At 36.7% G+C, this 16863-nt stretch overlaps 1 protein-coding gene across 1 annotated transcript; it reads left to right on the top strand.

Moving 5' to 3' along the window:
• Nucleotides 1-1467: 1467 nt before the first annotated feature.
• On the top strand, nucleotides 1468-16095 carry PKNH_0102800 (SICAvar, type I; the record flags this gene model as incomplete). The annotated part of the gene is made up of 13 exons (XM_039113733.1): nucleotides 1468-1617; nucleotides 1718-2615; nucleotides 5388-5530; nucleotides 5868-6524; nucleotides 7079-7699; nucleotides 8071-8691; nucleotides 8957-9455; nucleotides 9908-10017; nucleotides 10497-11105; nucleotides 12425-13042; nucleotides 13622-14344; nucleotides 14677-15366; nucleotides 15682-16095. The coding sequence occupies 13 exons, from the start codon at nucleotides 1468-1470 to the stop codon at nucleotides 16093-16095; spliced, it is 6753 nt and encodes a 2250-aa protein (XP_038969361.1).
• Nucleotides 16096-16863: the final 768 nt, after the last annotated feature.

Here is a 16863-nt window from a genome sequence, read left to right on the forward strand (position 1 = left end):
GAAGAAGAATGTAGGAAGAAGGAAAAAGAAGGAAGAGTGAAGTAGGAAGGTTTAAGGAAGGAAGAATAAAGAAGGAAGGTTTAAGGAAGGAAGAGTAAAGAAGGAAGGTTTAAGGAAGGAAGAGTAAAGAAGGCAGGTTTAAGGAAGGAAGAAAAAGAGTGGTTTAAGGAAGGAAGAAAAAGGAAGGTTTAAGGAAGGAAGAATAAAGAAGGAAGGTTTAAGGAAGGAAGAGTAAAGAAGTTTTAAGGAAAGGAAGAGTAAAAGAAGGAAGAGTAAGGAAGGAAGAGTAATGAAGGAAGAAAAAAGGAAGGAAGAAAAAGTATGGTTTAAGGAAGGAAGAAAAGGAAGGAAGGTTTTAAGGAAGGAAGAAAAAGAACGGTTTAAGGAAGGAAGAGTAAAGAAGGAAGAAAAAGAATGTTTTAAGTAAAGAGGAAAAGAAGGAATAATGGAAGAGTAAAGAAGGTTTAAGGAAGGAAGAGAAAGAGTGGTTTAAGGAAGGAAGAAAAAGAGTGGTTTAAGGAAGGAAGAGTAAAGAAGTTTTAAGGAAAGGAAGAGTAAAGAAAGGAAGAGTAAAGAAAGGAAGAGTAAAAGAAGGAAGGTTTAAGGAAGGAAGAAAAAGGAAGGTTTAAGGAAGGAAAGAAAAAAGGTTCAAAAGAAAGAGAGGAAGAGAAGAAATAGAAGAAAAAGGAGGAAGAGAAGAAGAAAGAAAAGAAGAAATGAAAGAAGAAAAGAAGGAAGAAAAGAAAAAAAGAAGAATAGGAGGAAGAAAAGAAGGAAGAAAAGGAAGAGAAGAAATAGAAGAAAAGGATAAAGAGAAGAAAAGAAAAAAAGAAGAATAGGAGGAAGAGAAGAAGAAAGAAAAGAAGAAAAAGAAGGATGTTTTAAGAAGGGAAAAGGAGAAGAGAAGGAAGATTGAATGAAAAGAAAAGAAGGTTTCTTAAGGGAGAAAAAGAAGGAAGGATTAAGGGAGAAAAAGAAGGAAGATTTAAGGGAGAAAAAGAAGGAAGTTTTAGAGGGAAGATAAAGGAAAGAAGAAGGATGCTTTAAAGGAGGAAAAGAAGAAAGGAAAAGGAAGTTCCAATGAAGGAAAATAAGAAAGGAAGAAAAGAACGTTTAGGGAAGAGTAAAAGAAGGAAGAGTAAAGAAAGTTTAAGGAAAGAAGGAAAAGAGTGGTTTAAGGAAGGAAGAATAAAGAAGGAAGGTTTAAGGAAGGAATAGAGAAGAAAAGAAGGAAAGAAAGAAGGAAAGAAGGAAAGAAAGAAAGAAAGAAGGAAAGAAGGAAAGAAAGAAGGAAAGAAAGAAGGAAAGAAGGAAAAAGAAGAAGAAAGGGAAAAAATATATTCTTACTTCTTTGTTTTCCTTTCTTTTTCTCCTTTTTTTTCTCTTTTTTTCCTTCTTTAATTCTATATATATAATATATATATATATATAAATTTTTTGTGACGACGACGAAGACATACAGCAATCATGGCAACAGCAGTAGCAGGAGGTGTTGGAGGCGCCGGTGGAGGTGGAGGTGGAGGTGGTAATGGCGGCCGTAGTTCGTCCTTAATGGAAGCATGGCTGGAGAAATTGAAGGGGGATGGGGAATTAAGTGGTAGTGCTGAGGAAATTACAGTAAGTGCATATACATATATATACGTACATATATCCATATACATATACATATACATATACATATATGTGTGTATACATATATGTATCATCACTGCCATAGACGAAATTGAAGAAGAATTTGGAGGATGAATGGGAAGAATTGAAGACTTCCTTAGAGCAGCCGGGGTCCACGGAAATATCTAGTCTGTGTGCGAGCGTGGGGAGCCTCGTGGAGGGTGTGTGGACTGATCAGAAGGAGGCTTATCTGAAGAATTTATGTAAAGGAATAGTCGAAATAAAATATTTCATGAGTGGTGTTGAAACAAAGAGAGAGGATAAGGGTAGAGGTGGTAAAGATGAGACAGCACAAATTAAGCAACTCACGGATGCTCAAGCTTATCCCCGCTGTATTGTTGGATCCGTCGCTCTGAACGAATTGTACGGCGATCATTGTAAATTGGATGGCATTATAGGGGAAATATCGACCACAATGAACAATAAATTAAGGGGGTATCCCACGCAGAATGGGCAGAGCGCTGAGGACCAATTGAATAAATGCCAAGGAATTACGAAGGAACAACTATTCATTGGTAAATCTATTATAGGCAATACAATCAAACTGTGGGCCGAAGGGGATAGGGCGAAGGAAGAAAGGAAGAAGAGCAGGGACCAGACAGGTGGAGCCCTGAGGGTGGGGTACGTGTGGAGGTACTGGCCAAATGTCTGTGGGGGGAAGGGGAAGCAGAAGGAGGAGCAGCATTTGCGGGAACTGAGAAGGAATAATGCGAAACATATGATGTCATTTCTTACAGTGGGCGATGATAACATGAGCAGTGGGGCCGATACTGATGGAAAACCGACTTTAGGTGAAATATTAACTGACGACAGTTACACCGTGGAGAAAGACCAACTGAATTCAGTACTATCAGTATTAGTCGAGGGCAGTACGGGTGAAGTGGACACTTCAAAACTGCCGACACTAATGCAGACCTTAGAGACGATTTCGAAGGAAACTAAAGGTAAGTATTACAGCATTATTACACTCTTAATGCACCATGAATATATTAATATATTACATTATTAATGGAAAGGTGGAAGGAAAGGAAAGGAAAGGGAAAGGGAAAGGGAAAGGAATCGGAAAGAGAAAGGAATAGGAATGAGAAGGAAGAGGAACGGGAAGGAACAGAAAGAGGAGGAAGGAAAGAGGAAGGGGAATGGTCTGTTTAAGGAAAGGAACAGAAGGAAAAGGAAGGGATGGAGAAGGAAAGAAGGGGAAGGAAAGGAGGAAGAAGAATAAGGAGAAGGAAAAGAATGAGCAGGGAATGAAAGAGGAAGGAAAGGGGGAAGGAGGTGGAAGGAAGGGGAAGGAATAGAAAGAAGGAAAGGAGGAAGGGAAAGGAAAAGGGAAAGGATTAGGAAGGGAAGGAAAGAAGGGGAAGGAAAGAAGGGGAAGGAAAGAAGGGGAAGGAAAGGGGGAAGTAAAGAAGGACAGAAGGAAAGAAGGAGAAGGGGAAAGGAAAGGGAAAAGGAAAGGGAATGAAGGAAGGGAATTAAGAGGAAAAAAAAGGAAAGGGAACAAGAAGGAAAGAAGAAGGAATAAGAAGGAAAAGGAAGGGAAGAGAAGAAAAGGAAGGAAAGGGAAGGAAAGGGAAAGGGAAAAGAGAAGGAAAGGGAAGGAAAGGGGACAGGGAAGGAAAGGGGACAGGGAAGGAAAGGGGACAGGGAAGGAAAGGGGACAGGGAAGGAAAGGGGACAGGGAAGGAAAGGGGACAGGGAAGGAAAGGGAATAGGAAGAGAAGAAGGATGAATGAAAAGAAAAGGAAAGGGAATAAGAAGGAATAGGGAAGGAATGAAAGAGGAGGGAAGGAATGAAAGAAGGGGGAAGGAAAGAAGGAAAGGGGGAAGGAAAGAAGGAAAAGGGGAAGGAAGTGGAAGGAAAAGGGAAGGAAAGGGAAGGAAGTAAGGGGAAGAAGGAAAGGGAAAGGGAAAGGGAAAGGGAAAGGAAAAGGAATAGAAAGAGAAGTAAAGGGAAGGATTAAGAAGGGAAGGATTAAGGAGGAAAGGGAAAGGGAAAGGAGAAGGGGAAAGGGGAAAGGAAAGGGAAAGGGAAAGGGAAAGGGAAAGGGAAAGGGAAAGGGAAAGGGAAAGGGAAAGGGAAAGGGAAAGGGAAAGGGAAAGGGAAAGGGAAAGGGAAAGGGAAAGGGAAAGGGAGTGAAGGGAAAGGGAGTGAAGGGAAAGGGAGTGAAGGGAAAGGGAGTGAAGGAAAAGGGAGTGAAGGAAAAGGAATGAAGGAAAGAGAATAAGAAGGAAAGGAAAGAAGGGGAAAGAAGGAAAGTTGAAAGGGAAAGAAGGAAAGGGAAAGGGAAAGTAAAGGGGGAAGGAATGAAGGAAGGGGAAGGAGGTGGAAGGGGAAAGGAAGGAAGGGGAAGGAAAGAGGAAGGGGAAGGAATAGGAAAGAGTGTTTATTTGTGGGGGTAAGGGAAGAGTATTTAGGGGGTAAGGAAGGAGTGTTTAGGGTGTAAGGAAAGACTATTTAGGGGTATAGAAAGACTGCTTAGGGGTAAGGAAAGACTACTTAGGGGTATAGAAAGACTACTTAGGGGTAAGGAAAGACTACTTAGGGGTAAGGAAAGACTACTTAGGGATAAGGAAAGACTACTTAGGGGTAAGGAAAGACTACTTAGGGGCAAGGAAAGACTACTTAGGGGTAAGGAATGACTACTTAGGGGGGTTGAAGGAATGACTACTTAGGGGTTAGGAAAGACTACTTAGGGGTATAGAAAGACTACTTAGGGGTACAGAAAGACTACTTAGGGGTACAGAAAGACTACTTAGGAGTAAGGAAAGACTACTTAGGGGTAAGGAAAGACTACTTAGGGGTATAGAAAGACTACTTAGGGGTAAGGAAAGACTACTTAGGGGTAAGGAAAGACTACTTAGGGGTAAGGAAAGACTACTTAGGGGTAAGGGAAGACTACTTAGGGGTATAGAAAGACTACTTAGGGGTAAGGGAAGACTACTTAGGGGTAAGGAAAGACTACTTAGGGGTAAGGAAAGACTACTTAGGGGTAAGAAAAGAGTACTTAGGGGTAAGGAAAGACTACTTAGGGGTTAGGAAAGACTACTTAGGGGTAAGGAAAGACTACTTAGGGGTAAGGAAAGACTACTTAGGGGTTAGGAAAGACTACTTAGGGGTAAGGAAAGACTACTTAGGGGTAAAGGAAAGACTACTTAGGGGGGGTGAGGAAAGACTACTTAGGGGTATAGGAGGACTACTTAGGGGTAAGGAAAGACTACTTAGGGGTTAGGAAAGACTACTTAGGGGTAAGGAAAGAATGTCTTAGGGGGTAAGGAAAGACTACTTAGGGGTAAGGAAAGACTACTTAGGGGTATAGAAAGACTACTTAGGGATAAGGAAAGACTACTTAGGGGTAAGGAATGACTACTTAGGGGTAAGGAAAGACTACTTAGGGGTAAGGAATGACTACTTAGGGGGGTTGAAGGAATGACTACTTAGGGGTTAGGAAAGACTACTTAGGGGTATAGAAAGACTACTTAGGGGTACAGAAAGACTACTTAGGGGTAAGGAAAGACTACTTAGGGGGGGTAAAGGAAAGAAGGTTGTTTAAGGAGGGGGGAAGGAAAGAAGGTTGTTTAAGGAGGGGGGAAGGAAAGGGGGAAACAACATACACATACACAACACAATTTCATCTTCCTTCTTTCCACCATCCTCTTTCCATCTTCTTCTTTCCATCTCACATGATCTTCCATCTTCTTCCATCTTTTTACAGCTCAAGAGTGCATCCAAAACAACAAAGACAACGTAGACAATAACAACAGCTTCGCCAGCACGGGCAAATTGTGCAATCGTCTACAATGTATACAGAATTACTTGAATACAACAGGAACGACACCAGCAGGAAAGGCAGCAGAAGTAAGTTGGAGAATGGAATGAACATATACATATACATATATGCATATATACATATATGGACATATGTGCATATATGTATATGTATATGCATATACATACATATATATATACATACAAATATATATATATATATACGTACATATGCATATACGTATATATGTGCATATGTGCACATACATGTATAAATATGTATATATATATACATAAATGTATATGTATATATGTATACATACGTGCATATATACGTATGTATGTATATATGTAAGTGTATATGTATATGCATATGCATTTATGCATATGCATATATATATATATATATATATATATATTCCTACAGGCGGCCCTGTGGAACGACGTCCAAACTCAAGTTACCAAACTTGCTACAACTGTATCTAACAATGTGGGGAGCGACAGCGATGCAGACGGTCTGTGCAAGGACGTTAAGTGCCCCAATGATGGTGAAGAGGAGTGTGTGAGCAAAACGACATGCAACATTATGGCTAAAGCATTAAAGGAGGTATATAAAAAAGGGGAAGCGGACCAAGAGGATTATCGAATATTCTATCCTACCCTTCGTTGTGTAATATTGAATGCATTCGCAGATAAATTAAAAGATCGGGCGAACGAAGGTGGTTATGCTTGCGCTGTAGAGGAAGGAATAGAGGGGGCCTTTGCTGCAGCGCAGGAGAAGAATAAATATAAGGAATGGTGTAATGGGAATGGTAAGAATGATGGTTCCTGTCAGCCATGTGGAAAGCAGCATCAGGTGTGTACGGCTTATAGTATTAAAGGGACCACCTCCCTGGTGAGCAAAGTGATGAATGAGTTAAACAAAAACACCACCAACATACAAAAAACCTTATCCGAAATAAGTAATAAGGTCTCTTTATGTGATCGTATGAATTGTATAATAAAACAATGGATTGATAACAATACATCAGGAGCAACGACACCAGGAGCAGCAACGACAAGAGGAGTGTCTACGACAAATACGGTAAGGGGGAGGGGGACATGAATGTACATATATACATGGATCTACATATATATACGTATGCACATATATACATATACTTACACATACGTACATACATACGTACATACATACGTACATACATATGTATATACTGATGTATATACATATAGGCGTATATACATACACATATATACATACATATATGTTTACGCATGTATATGTATACGTATATATACATACGTATATACGTATATAGGTATGTAGACACATATATATACATTTCCATGTATACACATATATATGTATATACATACACATATATACATACATATATATACATACATATATATACATACATATATGTTTACACATATATATACATTTCCATGTATACACATATATACATACACATATATATGTATACGTATATATACATACGTATATACGTATATACGTATGTATACATATATGTATGTGCATACGTATATGTATGTATATACATATGTATACATATATGCATATGCATTTATGCATATGCATATATATATATATATATACATTACCACCCTATACAGGACCAATTCTGGGGTGAGAAGGGTGATGTTATGAAATTGTGGAATGAATTAGCAAAGAAAATGAAGGAGACAAATGGAAAGGTGAATGGACAATGTGATTTATTTGCAACTGACGCTGAGAAGTGGGCATGCAAGTATTTGCATGCCGGCTTCACCGAACTGAAGAGCATTTCCTCGTCCATAACAACTAATGCAGGTGCTTACGAAACCCTGCATAAAGACCCATCGTTTGTCCAAACGATGGGTTGTTTCTTACTCCATTCCTATGCAAAATATATGAAAGACAAAGCAACTTGTAATATTGAAAAGGGGATAACACAGGCATTTGAGTCATGGAATGTAAGTTCTAATGGTAATTGCAGTGGCACGGAACCTTGTGTTCCGTGCCAATGGAATGGAAAAGACCATGAAAGTTGCACAATTAAAACAAATGGAAGCACTGACCCAAATTACAAGGTTGAGGAAAAATTGAAGGACATCGTCAATGAGGACAAGGACACCAAAATAAAGGAAATGCTATCTAACATAAATAAAAGGACTACTTTATGTGACCATATGAAATGTATAGCATCCCACTTAAGTTCCACAAACGGACAACAAAAACAATCGAATACATCTGCGGTAAGTAGATTGAATCTGCTGTAAGTAGAATTGGGCGGGGGAAAACAACTCTACATATGTACTTACATATACATACACATACATCTATGTATATAATGTACGCATATATGTATACGTATATGAATATACATCTGTATGTATGTACTTATGTATGTATACATATATATACATATGTATATATGTATATGCATATATGTACATATACATATACATGTATGTACGTATTTATGTATACATATACATAGATGTATAGATGTATACGTATGTATGTATATACATATGTGTATATGTATATATGCATATGCATTTATGCATATGCATATATATATATATATATATATATATATATATACTATCACCATCTTATACAGGACGAATTCTGGGGGGAGGCTGGCGATGTTAAGAACTTGTGGAAAAAATTGGTAGAGGAGATGAAGGAGAATGGCAAAACGGATCAGAATGAATGTAATCAAGTGAATGATAATGGCACCAAGAGGGATGCAATTCATTCTGAAAAGACGGCATGCAATTATTTGCATGTCGGCTTCACCAAACTGAAGGATATTACTGAGTCCATAAATTCTAAGAGCAATGACTACCCAACCCTGCATAAAGACCCATCGTTTGCACAGACAGTGGGTTGTTTCTTACTTCATTCTTATGCAGAACATATGGAAAAAAAATCTACTTGTGTTATTACTGCTGGTATAGAGAAGGCTTTCACAACTGCTGGTAAGATTGGTAGTGATGTTACTTGCCAATGGAATAAAAGCGACTATGAAAAATGCAAAATTAACACAAATGGAGGCAGTGGCATCCCAACACAAACGGAAGTAAAGAACAAATTGAAAGAAATTGTCACGGAGAATGACCCCAAAATAAAGACCATGGCGGAAGCTGTAAATAAAATGGACTTATGTGACCAAGTCAAATGTGTAGCAGCCCGATGGAGGAAAGAGAAGGACACGAGCGGTTCACCACCACGTGATTGGGTAAGTAATGGTATTTACGCACATATACACATACATATGTACGTACATGTATACGTATATTTATACATGTATACCTGTATGTACATATACGTATGTGTATAAATATGTATGCGTATACATATGTATGTACATATACATGTATATATATATATATATATATATATATATATATATATATATATATATATATATATATATATATATATATATATATATATATGAATTTATGCATATGCATATATATATATGTATATTTCAATTTCAGAAGAAAGTGTGGGAAGGCGAAGACGGTGTGAAGAAGGAATTAGGGGAACTTTCTAAAAAGATGAAAGAGAAGACGGATGCTGCATCCTACTGCACTATGGATGAAGGGAAAGGAAAGGAGGCTTGCCTCCTTATAGCAGCAGGATTAAAAAACCTCTACAATACAACTACTGCTGACGACCTTACGGCGTCGTTCCAAAGAACGATGCAATGTGTTCTATTAAATGCCATCGCAGATAAATTAGAAAGTGACGAACTGCCGTGTAAGGATGAGAAAAGTGTTCAGGCAGGGATAAATCATGCTTTTGGGACGGAAAATGATAACATTAGGAGTGGAGTATCCACATGCAAGGATGATGTTAAGTGTTTTAAGTGTGTTAGGGAAAAAAATTTAATGAGTTGCACATTGAATAATGACGATAAGAATGTAAAGGAAAAAGTAGAACCCATGCTAAAAGCAAATGATACATTCAAGAAAGAATCTCTGGAGAAGACCATATGTAAGTAGACATTTTTTTTCTCTCCTCCAACCTACCAATAACAAATATATGACCATTCCACATCCATTCCACATCCATTCCACATCCATTCCACATCCATTCCACATCCATTCCACATCCATTCCACATCCATTCCACATCCATTCCACATCCATTCCACATCCATTTCCAAAAACAAAAACAGAAAGAACAAACAAAGACAAAAATACAAAAACAAAAACAAAAACAATAACAATAACATTATATGTATATATACATATATACATATAAGTATATATATGTATACATATACGTATATGTATATATGTGTACATGCATATATATGTATAAATATATATGTGTATATGTATGTATATATGTATATATATATATATATATATATATATATATATATATATATATATGTGTATGTATATATGTGTCTATGTGTTTGTCTGTGTCTGTTGGTATAGGTAAACCATGTACTGGGGAAGGGAAGAAGGATTTCTGTCAAGAACTTAATTGCGTAGTAGATAAATGGGGAGAAAGGAAGAATGGAAGCTCAAGCGGAACGACTACCTGGGTAAGGAATGTGTTGTCATGGTCATGGTCTGGTGTGCTGATGGTGGAATGGAAACCACAACATCCATAACAACATCCATAACAACATCCATAACAACATCCATAACAACATCCATAACAACATCCATAATAACATCCATAACAACATCCATAACAATAATAATAACATCAATAACATCAATAATATCGACAACATATATGTTTATATATACATATTTATATATATATGTATATATATGTATATGTCTATGTGTACATATATATGTACGTGTATGTATATATACATATATATGTATATATATGTATATATATGTATATGTCTATGTGTACATATATATGTACGTGTATGTATATATACATATATATGTATATATATGTATATGTCTATGTGTACATATATATGTACGTGTATGTATATATACATATATATGTATATATATGTATTTGTATATGTATATATATATCCCGTTTTATGTTTAGGATGACATGAAGAGTGACTTAGAAAAAGAACTAAATTCACTCCTAAGTGCCATGAAGACAAATCAGACCGCCGTTGTGGACCATTGCAACAACAGCGACTGGAAAAAAGACGACGCCGCGGGGGACGCAAACAAAACTGCTTGCAAGCTGGTTGCAGCAGGGCTGCAACATATTTCGAAAATTCAGGAATCTCACTCCACGATTCAGCATAAGCCCTATGATAACCAAGAGTTTAAACAATTAGTTTCTTGTTTAATGTTAAAAGCCGTCGTACAAAAAATGAAAGAAGACAGCAAAATTTGTGACATAGAACCGGGAATTAGGGTCGCTTTTGCAAAGGCAGGCACTATTAAAACCGCACATTGCAAGAATGATAAACCTTGCATTGTTTGCAATTGGAGCGACGGCGACTATAACCAACTTAATAATTGCAAAATTGGCACTGGCAATATCAACGTAAAGGACAAATTGGATTCATTGCTCAAAGAGACGAAACATCAGACCAAAGTCGAAGAAACCCTCCAAGACTTACTCAAAACCGACAAATCCGACACTCTATGTCCTCGTCTTCAATGTTTAGCATCAAAAGTGAAGTTATCAGGCAATGAGGTAAGTACGAAATGAAGTAATAGGGTGAATAGGAATAAAGAAGAAGAAAAAGAAAAATGAATGAATTAAAAAAAAAAAAAAAAAAAAAAAAAAAAATATTCAGATTCCGGGTTTAGGAAAAAAGGTTGTAAGGGTGTTAGAATATGGTTGTAGGGGTGTTGGAATGAGGTTCTTGGGGGTTCGGAATAAGGTTGTAAGGGTATTAGAATAAGGTGGTAAGGATGTTAGAATAGGGTCTTAGGGGTGTCAGAATAGGGTCTTAGGGGTGTCAGAATAGGGTCTTAGGGGTGTCAGAATAGGGTCTTAGGGGTATTAGAATAAGGCTGCAGGGGTGTTAGAATAAAGTTTGTAAGGGTGTTAGAATAAGGTGGTAAGGGTGTTAGGATAAGGTGGTAAGGGTGTTAGAATAGGGTGGTGAGGGTGTTAGAATAAGGTGGTAAGGGTGTTGGAATGAAGGTTGTAGGGGTATTAGAACTTAGATTTCGGGTTTAGGAGGAAAGGGTCAGGGTGTTAGGACTTAGATTCCTGGTTTTGGAGGAAGTTGTCAGGGTGTCAGAAGTAAGATTCCGGGTTTAGGAGGAAGGGGTGAGGGTGTTAGAACTTAGATTCCAGGTTTAGGAAGAAGGTTGTAGGGGTGTCAGAATAGGGTCTTAGGGGTGTCAGAATAGGGTCTTAGGGGTGTCATAATAGGGTCTTAGGGGTATTAGAATAGGGTCTTAGGGGTGTCAGAATAAGGTTTCAGGTGTGTTAGAAATCAGATTCCCGGTGTTAGAGTAAAGGTTCAGGGGTATTAGAATAGGGTCTTAGGGGTATTAGAATAGGGTCTTAGGGGTATTAGAATAGGGTCTTAGGGGTATTAGAATAATGTTGTATGGGTGTTAGGATAAGGTGGTAAGGGTGTTAGAATAAGGTGGTAAGGGTGTTAGAATAAGGTGGTAAGGGTATTGGAATAAGGTTTCAGAGTATTGGAATAAAGTTTTAGGGTATAGGAGTAAAGGTTTTAAGGTTTAGGAGTAAGGTTTAAGGGTTTAGGAATAAGGTTCAGGGGTTAGCTTTAGCTGCTTTAGGGGGGGAGAGGAAAGACTCCTCGCCGACAGAGACCGGATACTACACACTAACCGGATGGCAAAAGAACAGGATGGAAAAAGAAAAAAGAAAAAAGAAGAAGAATGTATACTTATACATATACGTATGTATATGTATGTATACATATGTATATGTATACATACATATGTATATATGCATATGCATTTATGCATATGCATATATATATATATATATATATATATATATATATATATATTACTCCACTTATACAGGACAAATTTTGGACTAATGATGGTGACGTTGGCAATCTATGGAAAGAACTGGCGAAGGAAATGAACACAAAGGGCACAGAAGAACAATCCTCATGCAGCACAGTCGACACTAGTAGAACACCCACCGACCCTGAAAGGAGGGCATGCAACCATCTTACAGCAGGTTTCAACCAACTGAAAAAGGATCCAACTTCCAACGGTAGTGACTACCCCATCTTGAAGGACAACCGACTGTTAAGACAAACAGTGGGTTGTTTTCTTCTTAAGGAATATGCAAAACAACTGCAAAAAGACTCAAAATGTGTTATCGAAGCAGGTTTAAAGAAAGCATTTCAAAATAATAAATCTTCATGCACGAACAATGCTTCGTGCATTGAATGTGAATGGGATGAAAATTTGGAAAATTGCGACTTAAAGATTGGCAGCGACAATAAGAAACTTAATGAAAAATTTAATGAATTGCTCAAACAAAACAAAGATAACAACTTAGAAGAAAACTTGAAGAAAATAAACCACATGGATAACCTATGTGATTACATTAAATGTGCCGCACCCAAATGGTTCCACAACCAAAACAACAGCAAAGCAGGGAGTACTGGTAATCCAACGAAGACTTGGGTAAGTATTACTACAACCAACACTACACCTGAGGGGTAGTAAGAAAAAAAAAAAAAAAGAAACAAAAAAATTCATATTCCGGGTGTTAGAATAATGTTGTAAGGGTGTTAGAATAAGGTTGTAAGGGTATAGGAGTAAGGTTTTAGGGTATTGGAAAAAGGTTTCAGGGGTGCTAGAATAAGGTTCAGGGGTTAGGAGTAAAGTTTTTAGGGTGTTAGAATAACGCTTTAAGGTTGTTGGAGTAAGGTTTCAGGGGTTAGCTTTAGCTGCTTTAGGGGGGGAAAGGAAAAACTCCTCGCAGACAGAGACCGGATACGACACCCACCGGATACTATACGAACCGGATATTACACCAACCGGATACTATACCAACCGGATACTACACCAACCGGATACTACAACAACTGGATACTACAACCGGATACTAAACGAACCGGACACTATACACCAAACGGATACTACACCAATCGGATACTATACACCAACCGGATACTACACGAACCGGATACTACACAAACTGGAAACTACACAACCTACTAACTATATATATATAACCTCTTTCTTTTTTTTTTTTTACAGTGTGACTTTTGGGATACGACTGTTAAGGACGCACTGGAGGAGATGTTCAAGGAAATCGATCAGAATGGAAAGGACAAATCAAAGACCAACAAGAATGTTGTATGCAAAGCGTTTGGTGATGATAATCCTAATAGTGTTGAAAGAAAAGCATGTAATCATATCACAGCAGGTTTAGAATACATTAAAAACATTACAGGCAGTGGTAGTACTACCCCTAAGAATGGTCATCAGGATGATGATAAATTTTTTAAACAATCTATGATGTGCGCAGCACTTAATCTTTACGCAGATAAAATAAAAGAACAAACGGACAATATTTGTCCCATTGATGAGAAAAGAATAGAAAAAATGTTTGATGATTGGAATAAACAGAATAATCCAAATTCTTCGCCTTCGCCTTCGTGTAAGAGTGGAGTTTATGATTGCTTTGTCTGTAAAAGGGATGATAAAATTTTGGACGGTTGCAACCTCCTCGTTGATAAAGGTCTCATTGGAAAATCAACACCATCACAACCAAAAGGAAATTGCAATGATAACGATGAAAATAAAAAAGTCCAAGAGAAAATGACCAATCTCCTCCAAACTGAACCCAAAATGGACGAAACATTAATGAACATAAATGAAATGAAATCTTCTTTCTGTACTCAAGTCCAATGCGCAATAAAAAAAAAACTAAGGAGCAACAATGTACAAACACCCTCAACCGGAACAACACAACCTTGGGTAAGGGGCCGTAGACAACTACATATATACGTATACATAAATGTACATGTATATATGGATATATGTATATATGTATATATATGTATATGTATATATGTCTATATATGTATATGAATATATGTATATATGTACATATGTATATATGTATAGATGTACATATGTATATGTATATATGTCTATATATGTATATGAATATATGTATATGAATATATGTATATATGTATAGATGTACATATGTATATATGTATATGTATATATGTATATATATGTATACATATGTGTATACATATACATATATATTTTTCCCTCTTCTTCTTTTGTTCTATGTTTAGAATGCCTTGAGCGATGAGATCGGAAAGGAATTAACGGAACTTTTAAAAGATATGAACGACGCTAAAAAGCAGTCGGACGCTGCCAAATATTGCAATGACGACAACCTCCCATGGAATACTAAGGGCCATACAGAAAGGCGAACAAATAGAGCAGCTTGTTTGCATTTTGCTGCAGGATTGAAGCACATTTATGGCCACGGTAATGGCCATGTTAACGGCCGTTCCCACGGGCAACAGGGTGGCCATGTTAATGGCCCATCGTTTGAACAAACGATGGGTTGTTTATTTCTTAAAGAGTATGCAAAACAATTGCAAAAAGTGGCAGAAGTGAAGAAACAAGGAAATAGTTGGGTACATCCCTATTGTGAAATAGATAAGGGCATAAACTACGCTTTTAGCAGAAGTGAAAACATTATGAAAGAAACATCTCCATGCAAAGATACTAATGGTACTAATGACTGTTTTGTCTGCATACAAAAAGAAGACGATTATAATAATTGCAAAATTGGCAATGACGATATAGGAAATGAAGCTACAGAACAGTTCAAAAACGAATCGAAGCAAAAACTAATGCAAGAAACATTAGAGAATACAGTCTGTCCCATCCTTATTACGGATCTCCTTACCCCTTTTCTTCCTTTGGCTCCTGTCTCTATTGGTCTTTCTGCTATGGCTTATTACCTTTGGAAGGTAAGATAAAAAAAAAAAAATTCTTTTAATGGTTCAAAGGAAAAAAAAAATTTTTAATGGTTAAAGGAAAAAAAATTTTAATGGACAAAATTAATGGTTAAAAGGAAAAAAAAATTTTTTTTAATGATTAAAAGAAAAAAAAAAAATTTTTAATGGTTAAAAGAAAAAAAAAAAAATTTTAAATGGTTAAAAGGAAAAAAAAAAATTTTTAATGGTTTAAATAAAATAAAATAAATGTGTAAAAAGAATATTTCACAATCTTCTTAGCAAAAATATCCTCTCATTTTTTTTTTTTTTTTTTTTTTTTTTTTGTAGTATTTTGGTCCTCTTGGTAAAGGAGGACAACGTTTCCGAAGATCTCCTGCTGAAATTCCTGGTCCATCAGTACAGGAACAACTCCTCGATCATGTGCAACAAGATAGTTCACATGAATATCGATTAGTGAAAGAACGAAAACCTCGTTCTGCTCCAACAAGAACAAAACGTTCTGGTCCCGTGAATCGCCGCACGATTATTGAAATTCATTTTGAAGTGTTGGACGAATGTCAAAAAGGGGACACACAATTGAACCAGAAGGATTTTCTGGAACTTTTGGTTCAAGAGTTCATGGGATCGGAATTTATTGAAGAAGAACAGGTTCCTAAGGAAGAGGTTCCTATGGAAAGTCTTCCAATGGAACGTGTTTCTATTAAAGAGGTTCCAAGTTTAGGTTCCGGGTTAATGGTTTAAGGTTCAGTGTTTGGGGTTCACATTTCAGGGTTTATGGTTTCAGGGTTTAAGGTTTAGGGTTAACGGTTTAGGATCCATGGTTTTAGGGTTTAGGGTTTAGTGTTAATGGTTCCGGGTTTAAGGTTCACAGTTTAGGGTTTAGGGTTTAGTGTTAATGGTTCCGGGTTTAAGGTTCACAGTTTAGGGTTTAGGGTTTAGTGTTAATGGTTCAGGGTTTAGGTTCTAGGGTTGACGGTTTAGTTTTTATGGTTTTAGGGTTGACGGTTTAGTTTTTATGGTTTTAGCGTTTAGGGTTTATTGTTTAAGATGAAGGATATTGGTTTCATACCCCTTTTTGTCCTTTTTATTTTTTTTTTCCCCCTTTTTATATTTTATTGAAAAAAAAAAAAAAAAAAGGAAGAAAAAAAAGAAAGATTTTTTCTTCCACATTTATTTCTTATTTTGTTTGCAAAAAATTTTTCTTTTTTTTTGGTGAAAGGATACCTTTTTGTTTATAAAAAAAAAAAAAAAAAAAAGACATTCTTCTTTTTTTTTTTAAGAACACACATTCTTTTCTTTTTTTTTTTTCCGCTTGCGAAAAATATTTTTCCTTCTTCTTTTTTTTTTTTTTTTTTTTTTTTTGCGGAAAGCAGGACGATAAACGTTCGCCCATATTGTGATGTGTCCGGTCCGCGAACACCAAAAAAAAAAAGAAAAAAAAAAAAAAAAAAGGACGGTGAATGATGAAATATATTACAATTGCAAAAGGTCACAAATATAAAAAAAAAA

Source organism: Plasmodium knowlesi, assembly GCF_000006355.2.
Source record: "Plasmodium knowlesi strain H genome assembly, chromosome: 1".
Classification (NCBI taxonomy): Eukaryota; Apicomplexa; class Aconoidasida; order Haemosporida; family Plasmodiidae; genus Plasmodium; species Plasmodium knowlesi.